This window comes from Limulus polyphemus, unplaced genomic scaffold (assembly GCF_000517525.1).
Source record: "Limulus polyphemus unplaced genomic scaffold, Limulus_polyphemus-2.1.2 Scaffold300, whole genome shotgun sequence".
NCBI classification, from domain to species: Eukaryota; Metazoa; Arthropoda; class Merostomata; order Xiphosura; family Limulidae; genus Limulus; species Limulus polyphemus.
This window is the reverse complement of record NW_013665910.1, coordinates 571761-594013: the sequence shown is the minus strand read 5'-3', so window position 1 is coordinate 594013 and position 22253 is coordinate 571761. Positions and strand designations below refer to the sequence as shown.

Sequence of the window (22253 nt, the reverse complement as noted above, 5' to 3'; positions counted from 1 at the left end):
AGCAAGTTGTTAAGCTCAAGTTAAATGATGCAATAAGTGCAATATTTAGATTTCAACATCATTTACTTACTTGTCTTCTCGTGCTGATTTTTTAGTGTTCACAGATTTTTGCTTATTGGAACTTGAACTGTTGAAAAACTGACTGACAAGGCCATATTCCCTGGCTATCTTTTTTCTCCGAAAACGTTCTTTTAATTTTCTTGAATAAATATCAATGTGGGCTAATTTTAATGCTGTAAATGGGAAAAATATTAAAAAAAAAAGATTATGCAGTGAAAGTTCACAAGTTTCTACTTTCATATCTTGAATAAAAGAAAAAATTTAACAGGAAAATTATAATTCAAAATATCATATTAAGTTTCACATTGTTAAATAAGGTGAATACAAAAGATGTGACAATTATCAGTTATTTGCAGTTCAAAGGAAGAACATTTGTTATAAAATATATTAGAACTATTTTTAATGATAAATGACTTGGTATTGTTAGTTAATAATTTATCTTTCAGTACTAACAATTATGTTTTTAATTGGCACAAATTGTTTTTATATATTCTTAACAAAATTTGCTAAATGTACTGGACTGTGTACTTACTGAGATTGACTGTAAACTCACATTTATCAATGAAGATGGTCATAAGTAGAGCTAAGTGATTAACTCAATTTATCAATATAATTGATTACCTATGAACATTGATTACATCGACTGGTTTTACATAAATTAACCAATTAATCCTCTCATTATGAGCTCAGTCAAATTGGCTGAGTTCATAATCCCAAATTGATCATTATAGTTTCCATATTATAATTTATAATATGTTTTGTGTATCTTCATGAAATATTGCATGGTTTCAGTAATCATTAAGTCATTTGTAGACAAAACAAAATTAGAATTTTTAATGAAGTATTTTCCCTAAAAAGTTCTCTATGAATATATGGAGCCAAAGTGTTGATTGCTTCTGAGTGCAAAGTGAATTTCATGTTAAGATTAAAAATACTTTTCTTCATCTCAAAATCTCTACAACTCAGTAAATAAATTTCAGACATCTTTTTCAGTAAAACTTTTATATTTTATTATTTTTTCTCCTCTAAATTTGACAAACCTCATAACAAAAAAAAAATCTAAATAAATGTAAATTACCCATTTTCTTTTCTAGAATTACTTCAAATTGTAACATTAAATTACATTTGTTTATCCTAAATAGCTTTAAACTTGTAACAGTGTACACCTGTTTATACTTAAATGTTATTGTTCTACTGCTTTTTGAACTGTGTCTAATATTCCCACCACAAAACTTGTAAATCTTTGGCAAATGTATAGCTCACATTACCCTATCAAATTACATAATGTACAGTATATTTGAGAGTTGTTTGTGAGCATACCTCATGAAAAATTATTATTATTTTATTAATCTAATTTTACCTAACCTAAAGAGTTCTTAGTTTTGACATTTTAGTTACTTTTATAATAATAAATAAAGAATACACATGAAAAACAAGAAATAAAGTAGTTACCTGCATCTACTTATTTTTTGCTGTTGACTATTGATTAAACTTAACCCTTCTTTTTTTTTACTAATTGTACTACTGCACTAAATAATTTATTTTATTTTTAATAAAAATAATGTTCTAAAGAACACAGAATAATAACATGCAAAACTCAGACAATATCCCATAACTAACTCAATTTTTCTGGCTTTCTAATTGTGCAACAAGAGCTGTTAAAAGTTCAGCTAAGCTCATCAGTGTGTTTCCCATGGGAATAGTTTGAACTGGAAGTGAAACAGACAGTTGTCTATACAGAAAAGAATATAATACATCATTTGACAGATTAAAACTCTGGCTTTCTAGTGATCCTAAATAATATAGTATTTAACATCATAGAGAACTACTGACAATTTCTGAAAGAGAAGATGTGACAGATAGGCATGGCAAGATTGTCTGATTTTTTTATTTATTTTATGGCTCTGTAACCAAAGATTGAAAGCTATAAAAATAATGACAACATGAGTAATGAGTGATGACAACATTATAATGAGTAATTTCCATTAAAATTCATACTTCATAGAGGGCTGGTAAATAAATCAGAGAAGAAGGGATACCGAGAGAGCAAATGTCACAATTCTCATACTATTCAAGAATATTTTTAAATATTGCCTTATAAAGTCAAGAACTTAAAACTTGTAAAATATTAAACTTTGGATTATTAGTCATGTTTTTATGCCAAGTTTATTCATATACCATAGAAATTAGCTTAATTAACTTTTGAATGTAACTCACTTATGACATGTGCAGAAAAAGATGTCTGCAGCAAAAGTGTTAATGAAAATTATGAGATAACTGATTAATGTCATGATATGAATCAATAAATCAAAAATTATGTATCTAACTACTAAATTATCCAAGTAATCAAGATGCTATCTATTACTACTTCTATTGGTACAAATGGGTTCAACAGTATACATAAATTCTGATTGTACACAACTCACAAGAGTGAGAGCATGGCCATTGGTTACATAACTAGCCAGTGATGGTTGTTGTTTACTTTTGATAATAAATGTGTATCTTCACAAAATTTCATAGAGCATCAGTAAACATTACAAGGCTTTCGTACAAAAAATATCATGATTTTTAATTAAGATTTGCCCATGAATTTTTCTTTCAGAATTATGACTATCCAACCTGTAAAGACATTTTAAGATTAAAAATTCTTTTCTTCATCAACAAGTTGTCAAATTTCAGTTGCGTAGTCTCTATAACCTCCTAAATAAATATAAAACGTTTTTGATATCTATATGACAGTTGGTCAATTTAACTGACCTCATAACCACTATAAAAATCAGGAAATAAATCTTGTAAAAGTATACTTCTATTTATATTTATTAATTTTTTTGCTTTATTGACCTTTGAACCGTGATTAACTAATAATCCTGTCAACAAGTTGTAAATAAGGAGGTGCATGTGCAGCTCACACTACCATATCAAACAGCATAAAGCTGGCCTTTACAAAGTACAAATGCCTTACCCTTCTTAATCTTAGTACTAGTGTACAAATATTTTGTAAAATACAGTGACATTTTGTTTACCATACATTACATACATATATATTATTGCTATTTACAAATAAATTCTTAAGTTCCAGTTATTTTTCTTAAAATCTAGAACAGTAAATAAAAATTATATAGAAAACAATCACCTCTACTACTTATGATGTTACTTGTGCATTGTGTTTGCTAAGCCTCATAGAATTTTGCACATGGAGAATGTAAAAAAATAATTTTTGTAAGTTTAATAGATGGATTTTGAAATAACAAAAAATTATAAATTGCTATACCAATACCACAGGCTTCCTAACTAAGCTGTATTTGGGTCTACAAAATCTCATTTCTGATCAGCATATCATCTTGGTCACCACTCTTTAAACTCTCCAATGGTTATAACAGTTTTACCCACATAAGTACTTTAGGAAGCCCAAAAGGATTATGTAGTTCAAAATGAGTGCTTTTGGTTGGTTATAGACATGTACTTAAGAGAAGTGGGCATATGTAAGCAAGTATTTTCAAATGAGGAAGAGGTGGGCAAAGCCACTTAGGTGGTTTCACTAAATATAATATCTCAGCAAATAAAAAAAGTAAGAGGTTCTTATATTATAACTTGTCAATATTGGTAATTTGAGTTTTTAAATCATTAAAAACTGTAGACTTTATATTTTATGATGCTTACAATACAATTTGAGCAAAAGCAGAAGACGATGTACCATGCAACAAAAAAATTGATATTTAGCAATTTCATTTTTAATATTTACTTTTGAACTAAAAAATTAAATAAAGTGTAATACAAAAATTTGATTCTAAATCTATGGACATACATTCATTAAACAGTAGTTTAATAAAATTTTGTATGTAAGTCTACAAAACATGACATGCACTATGACACCTACCCTCATGGTAGGGTTAACTGACTAACTTTAGCTATATTGGAAGCACTGAAAAGGGAAAAAAAAAAGTCTGTCTGGCTGTCCTTAAGTGCCACTTAAACACTACTTAGTAAAGTAAGCTTTAAAGTTGTTTGATTTATTGATTTCTCAGGAAGCACGAGTGTTTCTACACTTTCTTCCTGTAGTGTAAAATGTAAATTTATTTAATGTGATTATCAATAATGTGTTTTTCTAAACTTTTGTTCATACCAACAAATTATTTTCTTAAAAAATTTTGAGATTCGTTATAAAGTTGATAATTATTTTTGTACGTTTTTTACACTGATGATGTAATTAGGTTCAAAATGTCTCATAATACTTTCATTTCCACTTTATTAATCATTATAATCTCTGCAAAGAGCATCACCACAAGTTTTAGCATGAATTAGCATGAATTTATTTTCATCAAATTTTATGTTACTTATCACACATTACAGCTGGACAACTTAATCGAATATCTATGAGCAGCAATTACATAGATTAGTGTCAAGTAAACCAATCAATTCACTAAAATTATGATTATCAAAATTTGTGTTTTGATTACTTCTGCTTTCAATTATCCCAACAATCAATTAACTTAATGTAGGGTTTCCAACTATTCAAGTAAGTGAAATATTGCTATCATGTTTGATTGTTGTTTTTAACCACAAAGTTAGATAATGGACTGCCTCTGCTCTGCTTGATTTAAACTTTACAATTTTTTTTTTACTTTAAGCTTGTTCAGCTTTGGTGATTTGGGGAGGGGGACTTCTAATTTGAGGGTTATCAGTTTGATTTTCATTGCTACCAAACTTGCTTGCCCTGTCTTTGCTATGACAAAGTTACTATGATTATGTGCCACTGTCACTAATTTTGAATTGCTGGCTTGAAGGAAAGGAACCAGTTGTTAGCAATCACCAGCAACATTTTTTTATTTGTAGTTTTTTTCTTTAGTTATTTTTGAACAACTAACTAGAGGAAAGATAACTGTCTTGCAACACCCACTGGCAACTTTTTGAAATTATTATTTTTCTTCTTGAATTGCTCATTAGAGGAAAAATAAAGCCAGCTAGCAGCACCCACCTAAGTTGTTGTACTTGAAGATGTTCATCATATTAAACAAAGGAAGTCTTTAAAAAACCTAGAACAAGCTGAAAATAGAAAAATTAGTGTCATATAAGAATAATCGATTAATGAGCACAATTAATTAGCAAATTCCACTAATCATCCAGCTCTAGTCATATATAAAAGTACCTAACATTCCTATTATTTTCCAGACAGAAATGAAAGAACACATATATTTAAGTATCATAAATGTGAGGAATAATACTGTGGTTAAAGCTTGTCAGACATATCCAGAATGAAAACTTAACTTTCATTTTAAAAGTAGCAGAACATGTGAACATTTTACATGAATGGAAGCACACTTCTACTAAAACTTGGAGTATATTTTCACAAATTGAAATTACAGTTTTATTTTTGAACTGAAAAATGCACATACTAAACTTAGACAACTTGGTGGTTAATGTTGTACATCTACATACATATAAAATACAATATAAGTAAAGTATTATTTGTTCTGCTGATTTAGAATGCAGGTTATACTTCATGCTACCAAGTACTATCATTTTATAAAACTTTATGTTACTATTTAGAAACACTTACAGGTATCCCTCGATTTCCAAAATGGATGCATTCTTGAAGAACATAACGTATAACAAAAATACATAATTCAAAAACAATTTCCCATTATTTTAAAGGTGAAAATAGGAGATCCATTCCCAAACAAACTTTTTGGCCACAATAACATAACATTTTCTTCCACTGTAATGTAAGAAAAATACCGTTACATTTTATTATGTCCATTTTTGTATCCAGCATTATTGCCTGGTGAGAAGGTTTAGCTGGGGTAGTAGTTGAGTTTAAGAAATGTCTCTTACCAGACATCTTGAGGGTTGAGGTAAATTATGACTGATAAAAAACACAAATCACTTCCCAATGTTAGACACAAGAAAAGGCTAACTGCTACTCAGACACTGTGCAAGATGCTTGCATAGAGAGATTTTGCAGCAGAGGATTTTGTGATGCAGCTCAATGAAGGAGTGACATGCTGTTTGAAATTTCACCCATTGCATTCTACTGAACTTGATATTGCTGACATTAAAAATTATATTGCTGTTTGAATTATGTAGTAGTGAAAAATAGCTTAGTAACTATTCAATATTATAAGAGAAAAATAACTTTTTAGCTATTTGAATTTTGTAATAGTGAAAAATTGTTTTGTAATGGGCAAAATTTTCTTACAATATTTACTTAAGTCTTCATTATAGCAAATATCAAAAAATGCAAATGCAAATTGAAAAATATGCTCATAAATTAATTACATTATAGCAAAAAACATAAACCAAACATTTGTAAATCAAGGGACACCTGTATCTTAAGCCTTACCATCCATGCTAATTTCAACATTATCAGCACAGGCTTCGACACTGCTGTTTGAAAATGTCATATTTATTGCCCCATTGAATTCAAATTCAAATATATATATATAGAAACAACCTTTAAATTTTTAATTTATCTAAACCACACAGTTAAAATTAAAAAATAAACATTAAAAAATTGTCAGATTTTATCCCCCCCACATGTGAAGCTCCAAAATTCAGATAATTTATGTCAGAGATGAAGCTTTCCAAAAAAACAACAAAAACTAAACAACTTCTGTCCTTTCTCCACTATATCAGCAGTGTTTACTTGTCTAGCTGAAATAGCAAAAAAGTGTTAACATTTTCAAAAGAAAATATAAAAAAGGGACTTTAAATTCTAAAGAACGAACTTTGTTAATTATCAAATTTATGAATCTACAGAGACTAAATTTAAATCATTTTGTCTTATTATGTTCTTCTATTTTACATAGCTGTCCCAAATTCTTTCTTCTATGAAGTGATGAAATCAGATGTGTTTAGCAGATTTATTGGGCCTTTGTCACGTGCCCTCAGAAAATCCAATGCAAATTGCCTATTATTTTTCTGACATTGTACTGCTGCTTACTATTCAACTTGACTCTTTATAAGAGTACTGTTTCTCTTCCTGCAAGCCACCTGGAAAAATAGTTTTTATTTACTTTGCAACAATAACCCTTTTTGTAAGCAGCTGCTGTTCTAGCCATGCAGGAAATAAATAGAAGATGAACTAAGAGGCAACTAGCTCTATGAGTATAAGAATGCAGTACTCCAAATTAATACATTTTAGTAACACACCAATAAATCATTTTGATTATTAAAAAAAGGAAAATAAAAAAAGAAGCAAAAATACCCTTGTCCAATGATTTTAATTTCATGTTTTGATTTATTAGGCAAAACATTAGTTATTTTGAGGCTTTTAAGCTGAGTTTCTTAGGTACTGCTTAAGAGCAGGTTGGAAGCTTGCTCTCACTGATAAAATTGACATAATTTTATAAGTTACCTCACACTTCTCATAATAATGCAGCTGGAAAAAAAACAACAAAGGCATATATTATGCCCTAATAATTGAAGAGAATAATGAGAAAATACTTTATATTATTGATGACACTTGAGTATGTGATTTCAACAACAGTGGGCGACTCACATGCCAGCAACCAAATGGAAGTTGCTCCTATTCACACTGATTTTTATTTATCTATAGATAAATTGTCCTCCAAAAATACAAAACTTGGTTCATTAACTCTTTCGGAATGGGCATCATTTTGTGCATGTCACAAGGTTTTAGTGAACCACATTCAAAATTTAATTAAGCTACATCCTTAACATGTTATATAAATAAACTTGGCATCAAAACATTGCTAATAATCCAAATTTTAACATTATACAAGTTTTAAGGTCTTAATGTTATAAGGCAATATTAAAAAACAATCCTCAATTTTCCCCAGTGTGAGAATTATGAAATTTGCTCTCTAGGTCTTCCCTCTTCTCTAATTTATTTGTCACCTTTCAAAGAAGTACAGAATTTAATGTAAATAACTCATTATAATTTAGTATTACTCAGGCAAAGTACAATTTTTATAGCCTTCAATCTTATTCATTTATGGAGCCATAAACTAGAAAATCAGACCCATTTGCCATGCCCATCTATCACATCCTCTCTTTCAGAAATTGCCAATAGTTATCTATGATGTTTAATACTATATTATTTATAATCAATAGAAGCCAAGGTTTTAATCAGTTAAATGACATATTATATTAAGTTGTCTTTTACGGAGAATTATTTATTTCGCTTCCAGTTCAAACTATATTCCCATGGGAAACACATCGATGAGCTTAGCTGAATTTTTCCCCACTCTTGTCACATAGTTAGAAAATTTGTAATAGTTATTGGACATTGTCTGCTTTTTTCGTGTTACTATTCTGTGTTATTTGGCGCATTATCTAATTAAATAACAAATTATGTTGTGCAGTAGTACCATTAATTTAAATAAAAGTAGGGTTAAGTTTCATTGACAATCAGCAGCAAAAGAAAAAAGTAACTGAAACATTTAGGCTTGATAAAGTAAAATAAAGAAGAATAATAACATTTTTCATGAGATATGCTAGCGTGCAGCTCGTAAGTAGCCTGCATGTTGTTTAATTCGATAGTGGTTTACAACTTCTGTGGCAGGAATATCAGTTAGACAAGGTTCAAAGGGCAGTAAAACAATAAAATTTAAGTATAAACAGATGTATGTTTCACAAGTTTAAAGCTATATAAGATAAACAAATGTTGTTTCATATTACAATTTGAAGTCATTCTGGAAAGAAAAAAAAGTGTAATTTAGATTTATTTCTAATTATTTTTGGTCATTACAAGGTTGGTCCAATTGACCAGCCTTGTACAGAATTAGAATAAAGAAAATAATGGATAAAATATAAAGTTTTATCATTTAGTTGTTGTATGGAAAGTATAAAGATCAATTTAGGGTTATGAACTCAGCCAAATCCATAGTAAGAGTTATGGAAAAAAAACTGCCATGTGTTTGTAATACAAGTTATAGAGATAAGACTTAAACACAACTTCCTTTGTGATTTCATTGTAGGAAAGTCCAGCATATCATTAAAATGCAGTATCCTTCGTGATGTTTGAAAAAAAAATTCATTTAACAACGTAAGATTCTAAAAACTACAACTGTGGTCTCATTTTATGTTTAATTTAACATATTTTGTTCTTATATATATATATATATATATATATATATTTTTTATCTCTCTTTATTCACAGCATAAGGTTGTATGAAAATTACTATGTGAAAATACACAAGTCAAGTCTCACAACATTAAAAATATGATACAAGTGGCTACTGAAAAGATGAAAAGTGATAGATTAAGTTTAATGTTTCACATATATATGAAATAACCGAGTCAAGTGTTTACCTATATCAACGTCTTCATCATCATTGTGAATACTGAGATTACAGGTTACCGATTCTGCATCATTATCATATTCCTGTAAAAAACAAGCAAAGAAAACTCATTTATAAAAAAATTGATTCCACCAAAAACTAAAACTTATAACAAAAAATACAAATCTTTAATGTTGACTTGATCATGATAATTACCCTGTGTGAATTTTTTGTCTTTTTGATATTATTAAAATAATGTTAGGGAGTGTGTGGTGAGGAAAAAATGGCTAGGACTTACCTTGCGATTTATAAAAATAGTTATGAGGCATAATCTTCTGAAATCAGAATACCTTTTTAATGTTAAATAGCTCTACTTTACATTTCTGTTATAGTTATTTTTTACTGGCTGAGAGTCAGTAATAAAAGATATTAAACTGGTCTTAAAAAAAACTAGTTCTTCTTAACTACAAATACATTTCTAATAAAATATAAGAAATAAGTAAATATATAATAAGACATGAATTATTACTCAAGAAAACATAACTACTTTTATTTAAGTTCATTTTTCACCATTACAGCTTAATCAGGTCTTGCCATAATATACAGTGAAACATTGACTTAAATAAAGTTTTCTGTATTAATAGTCTTTTTTTCTCAAAAAATCACATTTTCTAGTACTGCTTCAAGCTATTTTTATGTTGCATTAGACACTGAGATTTTTGAAAATATCTTATATTATTTAGCCACATACAGATGTCTTCATTATTTTTGTAGATTTCAATAACATTTCATATATTCTTTTTTTTTTGTTGGGAAAGGGGGGGGGGCAGCACAATTTAAAAAAAATCCATGAACAGTTTCTTTTTAAAAAGTTAAGGGTCTCAAAACTTTTGTAAAAGATGTTTTCATCATTCTTGTGATATATTATTCAAGAACACATGTAGATGTACATTTCATTCTGGTCCTTTTTAACCCTATTGTTCCGGGTACCCTTTACTGCGCATGACACAAGGTTTTAGTGTCTACATTCAAAAGTTTATTAAACTACTTTTTGTTTATGTTATACCAATTAGAATAGCATAAAATCTTAGCTAATAATCCATATTTTAATATTATAAAAGTTTTAAGTTCTTAATTCTAAAAGGAAATATACAAAAAAATCCTGAATTTCCACTGGTGTAACACACGACACATTTTGTCTTAGCATGTCATCATCCTTATTTTATCCATCACCCCTCGAAAATGTACAAAATTAAACCTAAAATGCTCTCTTTAAAATCATTATTGCTCAAACAGACCACAATGTTTATAGCCTTCAGTCTGATTTGTTTACAGAGATATAAACTAGAAAAGCAGACCCAAATTCCACACCCACCTGTCACATTTGTCTTTCACAATTTACCAATAGTTCTCTTGACATTTTATACTATTTTATTTATAATCAGCAGAAAATCAAGATTTTAGTCTGTCAAATGACATATTATATTACATTGTTTTCTGTACAGAGATTGTCTATTTCCTGGTTCAGTTTAAATTTTTTTTCACAAAAGCCACATTGACAAGCTTTCTTTAAAGGTTCTTATCACATAGTTACAAAGTCAGAAAAATTATGATAGTTCTAGGACATGTTTGTTTTCATGTTATTATTCAGTGTTCTAAGATATATTAAATAACTCTCTCGCTATGGGCTTAGTAAATTTGCTTGAGTTTGTGACTCCACAATCGACCTTTAGAGTTTCCATACTATAACTTCTAATATGTTTTGTGCATCTTTATGAAATTTTGCAGTAAATATTACAAGACTTTTGTAAACAAAAAAATCAGAATTTTAACTAAAATTTTTCTTCATGAATTTATGGAATAAAAGTGTTTAGTGCTCTGAATGCAAAGTGATTTTCATGTTAAGATTAAAAATACTTTTCTTAATCTTATAGATGTCAGATTTCATTTGCACAATCTCTAAAACTTCTTAAATAAATGTTAGATGTTTTTTTGTCAATAAAATATCTTACCTGCTGTTTTCTCTACCCTAACTCTATATGCATTTGGTCAATTTGACTAACCTTGTAACCACCATAAAAAACCTAAATTACCCTTTTCTTTCTTTCTAGAAATTGTAAGAGGAAACTACATTTTTTAAATCCTAAACAGCTTAAAGCTCATAAAAGTATACATGTATTTCTATTTTATTGCCCTTTGAACCATGTCTAACTAACAATCCCATCAAAGAAGTTGCAAACCACTTCGCAAATTTGTAGCTCACATTATCCTCACAAATTACATAACACCCGAGATACTCGCAAGTGTACCCTGTGAAAAATTTATTATTAATTTTCTTTATCTTACTTAATCTAACCTAGTAATTTTCTAATTTATACATTTTAGTTACTTTTATAATAATAAATAAGGAATAAACATAAAACACAAAAAAATAGCACTTACCTGGGTTTTTTGTTGGTGTAGACGACCCCTAACCCTACCTTTTTAAACTAATGGTACTAATACACTATATAATTCTTTATTTAATTAACTAATGCACTTAAGAACTCAGAATAACAACACATAAAAAACAGACAATGTCCTATAACTATCATACTTTTTCTGGCTTTCTAATTATGCGATAAAAGCCATTAAAAATTCAGCTAAGCTCCTTAAAGCATTTCCCATGGGAATAAAATTTGAACTGGAAGTGAAATAGACTATTTTCTGTACAGAAAAAAACAATCTAATACGTCATTTGGTAGATTAAACTTTGGCTTTCTATTAGTTATAAATAATAGAGTATTAAATGCCAAAGAGAAATATTGGCAATTTGTGAAAGATAGGACGTGACAGGTGGGTGTGGCAAGTGGGTCTGATTCCCTAGTTTATGGCTCAGCAAACAAATAAGATTGAAGGCTATAAAAATTATTCTTTGCTTGAGTAATAATTATGTTAATAATGAGTAATTTACATTAAATTCTGTACTTCTTGGAAGGATGATAAATTAACCCTCTCACAATGGGTCTTTCTATGGTTATTTGTCTCCATACTGTGCTGAAAAAGAGTTATCAGTCTTCTAAAGCACTGTTGCGCATGTGTAAACAGCATTGTAAATTAAGTTAATTATCTTATAAAAATTCAGTGTGTATTATTCAAACAGTAAGTAAAAGTGTTTAAGATCCCAGTCAGCGAGAAATCCACCCTTGGGACTGCTCTGCACACTCTTTTAAAAAGTAACAAAAATAAACTGGGAAGGTGTGCAATAACTGTGGAATGGTCTAAAAAGTTGAGAGCAGCTTTCAGAAAATCAAAGGTAAGATTTGGAATGCTTTGATTTTAGCAAATATTAGAGTTATTTTAAATTCCAATGATGTTATTAATCAATTTCAATGCATAATTAGTGAGAATAAACATGTTCCTAGTTTTCTTCTAGTACACCTTCAACCTCAATGTCCAAATCTTGTAACGAAACACTCTCTTCAACACACATTTCCATAAGAACACCTTGCTCTGCCTATTTTTTCTCTTATATACTGGCTTTTGGATCTTTTGCACTACTCCATGTCTACTTTGGGGGATAACATGGCAATGTTTTACTTTACATATAGCTGGAGATTCACAATGTAGACACATTTCACAGCTTTTGTAGCATCTTTTCTTTTTGTATTTATGTTCTTCACATAGTTCTGGCCTTCTCATAACTTTTGTCATACTTGCGCTGCACAAACATGGAAAACTGATTTCGAAACAGCCGAATTTTTTACATACTGCAGTGTTATCTGGCTTTTATGGTACTTTTCTGTGCAAAAAATGATTCTGAAATTTTAATTTTTTTTCCGATAAAAAACTGTAACTTTGGGTGGGTTTCTGACTGACCAGAATCTTAAAAATGTAAAGTACATTATTATTGATTTGGAGTTTTAACTTGTGAATGTATGTTGTAATGATGGGTTGTATAGATCTAACAGAGCATTTTTTCTGCTGTTTTAGAAGAAACAGTTTTAAAGGAAGAAATTAAACACGTTAACATTTCAACACTACCAAACTATAAGCTTCTTTCTGCCAGAGAAAAATTAGTAAGTAAATCTAGCTATTACTTTTGTATGATAAGCGTGTGTTCTAATTGCTGTAGTCAAGCAACTATTTATATACTGCCAGGTTACATGTCTTGTACTTTTGTTGTTATTTGATAGAAATAGTTTAAATAAAAAGGGGTTAAGTGTTATTCATCAGATAAACTGTAAAAAAGTATTGTGTGTCCTCTTGACAGTTTTACTTCTGATCCTTTGTTTTTGCTTTGTCAAGCTCTTTAACCCTACCAAGAAGGGTCTTCCTATGGTCATGGGTCACATTTGCAGACTTCCATTCAAAATTTTATTGAACTACTATTTCATGAATGTATGTGAATATGTTTGGTATCAAATTGTAGATTTGTAGTTTTAGTATTATACTTTAGTTAATACTAGTTAATTAAAAGTAAATATTAAAACAAAATTCCTAAATATCAATTTTTGTGTGTCACGTGGTATGTTGAATACAGCTTCGGTTCAAATTAGATGTTTGTGATGTCCAAATACAAAGTCTATAATTTCTTACAAATTAGAAACTAAAATTATTGATATTGACACACTAGAATATAAAATAAGAACCACCTATCTTTTCTATTTGCTGAGATATCACTATATTTTGTGAATCAAACAAAGAGGCCCCACCTACTTCTTCCAATTTTGGAAATACTTCCTTATGTACACTCGCTTCACTCTCTCACGACTTTATAACCAATCAAAAGCTCAGAATTTCCCCCACGTGGTTTCTTTAGGCTCTTGGAGTTGGAAAGTTCCCAATATTATTTTTGTGCCTTAACGTGGAAGTAAAGGGTAAGTGAAAATGTTGTTCGAAATATAATATTTTTTAAACCCAAATATAGCTTAGTTACTAAGCCTGATAATTTGTAGTGGATTTCCAAGATATTAATCTAGTTATTTATGATTTTTGTTATTTCAAAATGCACATATAAAACCTAAAAAAATTATTTTGTTTTATGTCCTTTACATGCGAAATTTCACAAGGCATAGCAAATTACAAGAAGCGTGAAATGAATAAAAAGTTACTAAGTAGAAAAGATCGTTGTTTTCCATACTTCTTTATTTACTCTTCTATGTTTTAAGAAAAATAATATATATATATACATATGCAACTAAAACAATGCCAAAACAGGTCACTTTTTTGTAAAGGCCATTTTTATACTATCTGATATGGTGACATGAGTACATGTGTGCTGCATCATTGCAACTTCTTTAATGTTAGTCAGACATGGCTGAAAGTCAATAAAATAAAAATAATAAATATATTTAGATGTATAATTTTGTGAGATTTATGCTATTTAGACTAAACATTTGTGGTTTCTTGTTATAACTTCTAGTCATTCTAGAACAAAAAAGCATAATTTATATCTATTTCCTAAATTTCTATGGTGGATACAAGATTGGTGAAATAGACCAAACCCATACAAAGATATAATAATGAAAATAACAGATAAAACACAATTTTTTTTTTCTGAACAAAAACGTTTGATAATTATCTGGAGGTTATAAAAATTTTGCATGTAAAATTTGACTATTTTCTGATGCATAGAAGTATTTTTAATCTTAAAATCAAAATTACTCTGCATGTTGGACAATAAACATTTGAAAAGAAAAAATGCATGAGCAAATCATTATTTAAAAAATCTTAAATTTGATAACAAAATCTGATATTTTGTATACAAAAGCCTTGTACTGTTTACTAATAACCTGCAAAATTTTGTGAAGATATGTTTACTGTATTAAAATTTATAGTATGAAAACTATAACAAACACAAAATGGTTATGAGGTCAGTCCATGGGATCAAGCCTGTAGTGAGAGAATTAAGAACTTAAAACTTACATATTAAATTTTAATTTAATAAATATGTTTTGATGCCAAGTTTATTTGCATACCATGGTAATAAAGTTGTTTAATTAAATTCTGAATATAACTCTAAAAAGTTATGACATAAGAACTTGGACCTGCTTGTAGCAAGAGTTAATTAAATAAAAAAATTCTTAGAGTAGTAGTAGTAGGCTTAGTTTTATCAACATTCATTATTAGGTTAGATTAGGTAAAATAATGAAAAATTATAATAGTAAAAATTATTCACAAAGTATGCTCCCGAGTAGCTTGTGCATTACATAATTCGATACGATGAAGTAAACTTTATTTTTTGTCTCTGAAAGACTTGTAATGTTTACTAAAAGCATGCTAAATTTTGTGAAGATGCACAAAACATATTGGAACTTATTGTGTGAAAATCCTAAAGGTCAATTTGGAGTCACAGACTTGAGAGAATTGACCAATCCCATAAGGACAGAGTTAACGGCAAATATTATATACATATAGATTATGTATCTATGAAGTTCACTTGAGGACATAATTTTTAAAGATATTTATATTTTGGTTAAATATACTCATACAATTTATGAAGTAATTACCCTGAAATATGCCACATATCATGGTTTTTATTATTAATTCAAAGTATTAAAAAATTTTATTTATTAAACTATACACGCATAAATTTATATAAATATTCTTACACACCCTTTCAAAATCATCTCTATCAGGCATGTATCCCAGTTCTTGTTGTTCTTGTGAAGATAATTCTAATGGAGGTAGCGGTGTTGTGAGGCTAGGAGATAAAGGACCTGTAACAGTAAAATAGGGTTTATAAAAGGTAAAAATTAAAATAAAATACATATTAAAAACCACTGTCAAAAATACTAATTAATCTCATATTTACTGGTGATAAACTTCCAGCCAGTTACTATGGGTAAACTATAACTCTGATACCTAGCTAATTAACAAGTTAAGTCTTACTTATTCTAACTTGGTTGAAGTTAAAGGTAATTCCCTTGTTTAATACAGCAACAATTCTGTTGATAAGTACCTGCATACCACATTAAACAATTTCTTGAAACTAAAAACCATGAAAACATTTGAAAATTTCCAGATGAAGAAAAGTATTTTTAATCTTAACATGGAAATCACTTAGCACTTGGAGCAGTCAACACACTGAATCTATATATTCACAGAGAAATCTTTAGTAAAACAATTTTATATAAAAAACCTAGTTTGTCCGTACAAAAGAATTGTAATATTTACTGAAAGCTTGCCAAATTTTGTGAAGATACACAAAAGACATTAAATGTTATAGTATAGAAACTCTGATGGTTACTTTGTGGTTACAAGGTCGGTCATACTGACTGATCCCATATGGAAAGTGTTAACATAATTTAATTAACATAATATGGTGATTATTCAACTTAATTATATAAGAGAACAACTCACCATTTTCTGGACAAGTGTGGTCTTGAACTCGGTGAGCACTCCTTGATAACCATGTTGCTATAATAAACACAACACATTATCATACAGTTAGTTTGTAAAAGTAACAAGTAATTTTAGTAAAGTATATGAACATAACTAAATCCAAATCCAAAGTTATTTATTACATTTCATTAAACTTAAAAGAGGGTATCACAAATTTTATCTAACTGGTGTGTTTGAGCTTTTTTGAGAAAAAATTAAGTACTAATATAAAAACATAATCCCTGATATAATTTCAAAATTACACACAAATAATTCTAAAAAGGTATTTTCAATACTAAAAGCTACAGTCATCTTGTGTTTAACTGAAAAAAACTAAGATGTAATTTTACAAGGTTCGTAGAACAAGTATTTGTGTGAAGGGCATTATTTTGGCCACAAAATAAAAATATAATGGTGGGAAATGTGATAAAATCCAACTTGGAAGTTTTTTCTTTTTTCCCCAGTTATGTGAAGAACGTATACAAATACAAATGGAAGAATACCATGAATGTTGGACTATACTAATAACACAAAAGAATTCATCCAAAATCACAAAATAATATTTTCAACTTCAGCAACATAGAGCAGTATATTTTTCTAAAGAACACTAACATATTTTATGAAACCACAAAGGTAATACATTTGTGTGAGTTTATAGATAACTGTTCTAAGGTGATTTGGTCAAAAAAATCATAGTTCTTTACACACATAGATATGCAGCATACTAGTGTAAGAGCAAATGATTCATCTGTCATGTGTACTTTATTGTTTATATAAGTGTGTGTGGTTATGTAAGTTGATCAGTTTAGAAAATGCATATCATTGATAATGCTGATACTGAAAGATAACTATACTGATCAACAAAACTAATCTATGAAAATGTATAGCGGCATCTTAATGCTCTGTAAAAACCACTAAATAATAACCATGAATACGTATTTGCTAAAACATAGCCAAAAATTAAACAGCTTTATAGCTTACAGATTCTTAAAACTATTGTTCTTAAATAAATTCTGATGATTACGTGGCACCAGTGATATTCACATTGGTTTGCAGACCTACTGAGTATATTAGGCCACATTTAGACATTTACTGGATGACACTAAACTTTACTATATCAAAATAATAAATAATTATATGGCCCAAAACAGAGAAAATGAAATTATTCTATGCAACAACTTAATATTCGATTATCCATTAATCCAGCCCATAAGTTACTGATGTTCTGGTTTACTAATAGGACACTTTATATTGAAATAAATGTCATTATTTGCAAAATTATTCTCTGTAATGCCATAAAATGAGTATTTGAAATACTGAAATTTTGATTTTGAGTAATACAAACTTAGGAACTAGGAATGGTCAGGATAACATTCCAAAACTTGTTGGCTTTTGACACGGTGCAACCTCAAAGTGGATGTAGCCATCATTCCACCCATTCTTACTTTGTGTGCTTTTTGTAACTTGGTAATTGTTCAAACTAAATGAAAGGTGTATATAGCTAAATTTCTCTGTTGTAAAATTTGTTTCAGTAACCCAGTACAGGTACATGTATGTTGGCAAATTATGTGGCCCTAATGAAATGCATGACATCATAAGAAGGGTGTTTGATGTCAGAAGTGACACAGGAAGCTCCAAAAGTCATACTTTACTTATGGGAGACATTATAGCTATCTGACTGGTAAGGAATGGGCCAAAAGAACAGTATCAAAACTACTGATTTTTGATATTTTGAAACGTGTTGAGTATTTAGAAAGGATTAGCTACTGATAAAATTCAATTCATGTCTATAATTGGGTCTAAGTTCAAAGTAAAACACAAAGTAGAAATGGGAGGAATGATGGCCACATCCACTTTAAAGTTCCACCGTGTCAAAAACTACCAAGTGTTGTAATGGTATCCCGCTCATTTTTACTTAGTTTCCTTACTTTTTGGTGCTCCCATTCCTACTTTCTAATTTTATATTTAAACATTATTTACACTCGTCTCATAGCTCTTTTTTTTTGGTACTAAGTCTCAAGAGTGACTATACTCTAGGTCTATCCTTCTTGTAGCTTTTCTTAAAGCTATCTCTCAACATTTTCTGGCTTTTACTGATATCTTTAGAATAGTTTTCTTCCATCTAGCCAAGGTGGCAGCCTTTTCTTTTGCTGGATTAACAGCCAAGGCATTTTCAGCATTACTGTTTCTAACCTTATTTCTATTCTTGCAGTAATATTTTCTTCACTGGGACAAAGACTTCTCAAGGTTATCAACATAAGATTTTCTCCTTTTCTCTCATTTTGTTTCCTTGGAAGGCATATTTTAAAAATTACACTATTTTAAGTACAACCTTAGATGTCAATATGTCACATTTAGTTTGACAACAAAGGTAAATTATACAACTTCTTATTCTTATTTTATGCCCAGAATGCTCAAGCAAAAGACATGTCAGACTGATACTATCTGACAGAAGGTAGTATCAGCATCATAAATGTTAGTTAACTAGCAGCACTGAAGGGAGTGCTGGTTGGTTTCTTTCGTTGTAGATAAATCACTAGTCTAGCAGATGATGGCTGAGTCATTTCACAAAATGAAGACATATGTGCTTTATCATCTTTAAGCATGAACAATAAATGAAAACAGTACAGATGAGGTTATTTAAATACACTACTCTGAAGAGTGCCATCTTTTGTTTAAACTTTGATCCTAGATGTACAAGTTCATTAAACTTTGAAAGTAGTACAGCTTCATAGCTAACATATCATTCAACACAAATACAAAGGATTAATCAACACAAATTTGTATTTCTTAAACTTTAATTATGTACATTTATACATTTGTGTGATACTTTGCATAAGCCACTTTTGTTCACAAATATCTGAATAATACAATCACTACAACAGAAATTGTAGCATTTACAAAATGAATATTTCTGTAAGTGTTAAGGGTTTAACCGTATCCCAACAGGCACCCTTTACTGTGCATGTCACCAGGTTTTAGTGATTTACATTCAAAATGTATATATTTTTTTTATATATATTTCAAAATGAGTAGGGAAAATTACAAATTACTAACAACAGTTAATTTTTAAGTCATTAAAATTTCAATGATTTAAGCAAAACAGTTTAAATAACAATAACAATCTTACCTCTTCCTATGTTTCCATAAACAAACAAGTTGTTGTAATGTTCACTTACTTCTGTGGATACAAGAAACAAAATTCACTTCTTTTAATATTATGAATTGGAATTTTATCTCCAAAATAAACTTAGCATTTGTGTCTTCAACATTATTTAAGTATGATAACTTAATAGACAAAATGATGACATGGAATAAGGTCCATAAGAAGGGTAGAAAGCTGAACAAAATAACAAATCACATCAGAAAACCAATAAAAATCCCATCTTCTATTTTACTTTGTAAACAAAAAAGTAAAAACATTCTAATAAAAAAGTCTAGAGCAAAATAACATAAAGTGGAATTGAACAAAAAAAACTTGCTCTCTAAGAGGAAAATAAAAAGATAAATAACTCTTATTCTAGAATACATATTTTTTTAATGAATCTGGGAAAATAATCTTAGCTGTGAGCACAAAAAATCAACTACAGCATGTAGTAAAAATGGTTAAAAATAATTTTCTCCTTACCATCTGTTGTTTTTCCAATGCTTTCAGCCACATCTTCCCTGAATTTAGAGAGACAAACAGCAATAACTAAATACATTTTTATTAAAATCTCCACAAAATTGAAGTACCTTTTAACTTACAATTTAGACAAATTGGCTTAAACAAAGTAAAACAACTGATTATGAACACCATTTGAAACATTTTACTGGAAGTTAAAATTATGCTATCTGAGAACTTTCCACCCATCTTCATTAACTTCAAACTGACACTTTATTTATTGAAACTATTTCCTGTGTAATGATTAAATTTATAGTGTAGACTTTGCAGTTATTGGTAACAGTTTCAAAGATTATTTTCAACTAGATTTCTGCAAGTCCTAGGTATCAACAATCAAGTTTTCATGAAAGGTTGCACAATTTATTTATTTTTTCTTTTACCTGTTATGTTTAATATTGCAACATTAGGAATACAGAATTATCATCTGGAAGTTAAATTTAAAAATAGTTCCTCCTCAAGTCTTAATTATATCTGACTACACTGAAAAGACAAGGACAATGCCAATGTTATTTTTCAAAGTTGTCAAGGATTGGATATTAACTGATTCCACAAACTTTCAATTTGATCATCATAACAAATATGGCTCATCATTTAAACATTTTTTAATCACCAGCACTTTTCTTATTCTTAAAGGATTTTTTACCCAGCAAGACAGTAATATTTAAATTATTATCCTACTGAAATTCAATGTAGGTCAATTAAAAGTTGTCCACTGTGTATTGCATGACAAACCAGAGTGTTACGATACTATTCCTTCTTTATAAAATTATTAATTATAGAACCATTCCACTCCTCCAACTGAAAAACATCTCTTCACCATTACAGAGCTATAACGACATTTCACTGTTTTTAAGTCAAATTTTTGCTTAAACTTTTCATGGTCATGCCCATGTACAAAAACTCTCTTTACGAGTTTCTAAAAAGCTCAATTTTTGTTTTGTCAGTCCATATCATATTTTACAACTTGTTATCTCCATCTTTGCAATCCTTTATAAAGCTTATATGCTTGACTATGTCGAAATGTAAAATATATAAGGCTTTTTCGTTGCAAATTTTTCAAATACCCCATTTTCTTGAAACTATCTTCAAGCAGTTTTATTACTGATTACGAATCCACAAATACCCTTGTTTTGGTATTCGTTTCTGGGGAAGTTTTGAATCAATGATGAAACTCTTTGAATGACATTATCTTCATATTTGGATGGTGTTTCTTAATCTCTCTTTCCCTAATTACACTTTAAAACTCCTACCTTTAACAAAAATGCTTTACTTTTCTTGGAACTGTCCTCTTTGAAATATTAACATTTTGGCATTACACTATTGGGTTTTCATTACGTAAAGCAATAATCTGTGCTACATTTTCACTGCTTGACTCTACATTTGTTTTTTTAGTTACAATCGTATTTGGATGTATGAAGTCTTTGGATGAGATTGGCACCTTGCTGGTCATTCAGTGTAGGTTAATCAAGTGAAATAAACATACTGGTGATTTAAAATAACTATCATTAAGAAAACATGAATAGTATTAAGCATAATGGAGCAGTAAAGAATGAAAATTTCTAGAAGATTAGCAGGAGATGATGATTCGTTTCACGAAACCAATTATGGTTCCACTTGGTGAGAGTTTACCTTTGCAGATTTATTGCAGTCTTTAAGGTTTGAAAGGAGAAACTATATTCTAAACTTTTTATGCTTAAAGGTTTAACACTGCTGTGGTTACACTGATATCCACCAAAAAGTATCAAATATCTACAAAATACAGGTTTCAGAAATGTTATATGCAGAGTTATTTCAAATAAGGAAAGTAAAGGAAATTAAAATGAACACAAGTGTACAAATAGAACATTTTAATCATACAAAATAATGTGTAATTTTTTCTTATTGGCCAGTTTCTAGTTTGCTGAATAACTTTTACTGGATGG

General features: G+C 29.2%; 1 protein-coding gene across 2 annotated transcripts in view; it reads right to left on the bottom strand.

Annotated features, from left to right (window-relative positions):
* The window catches only part of LOC106457180 (transcriptional adapter 2-beta-like), a 54187-nt gene that overhangs the window by 20817 nt on the left and 11117 nt on the right, over positions 1 to 22253 (bottom strand). For both annotated transcript variants that reach the window (XM_013916573.2, XM_013916574.2), the window contains 6 exons: positions 20296 to 20333; positions 19798 to 19848; positions 16647 to 16703; positions 15900 to 16003; positions 9334 to 9406; positions 71 to 233 (listed from right to left, as the gene is read on the bottom strand). In XM_013916573.2, coding sequence (XP_013772027.1) covers positions 71 to 233; positions 9334 to 9406; positions 15900 to 16003; positions 16647 to 16703; positions 19798 to 19848; positions 20296 to 20333 — 486 coding nt within the window. The remainder of the gene's footprint in view (positions 1 to 70; positions 234 to 9333; positions 9407 to 15899; positions 16004 to 16646; positions 16704 to 19797; positions 19849 to 20295; positions 20334 to 22253) is intronic.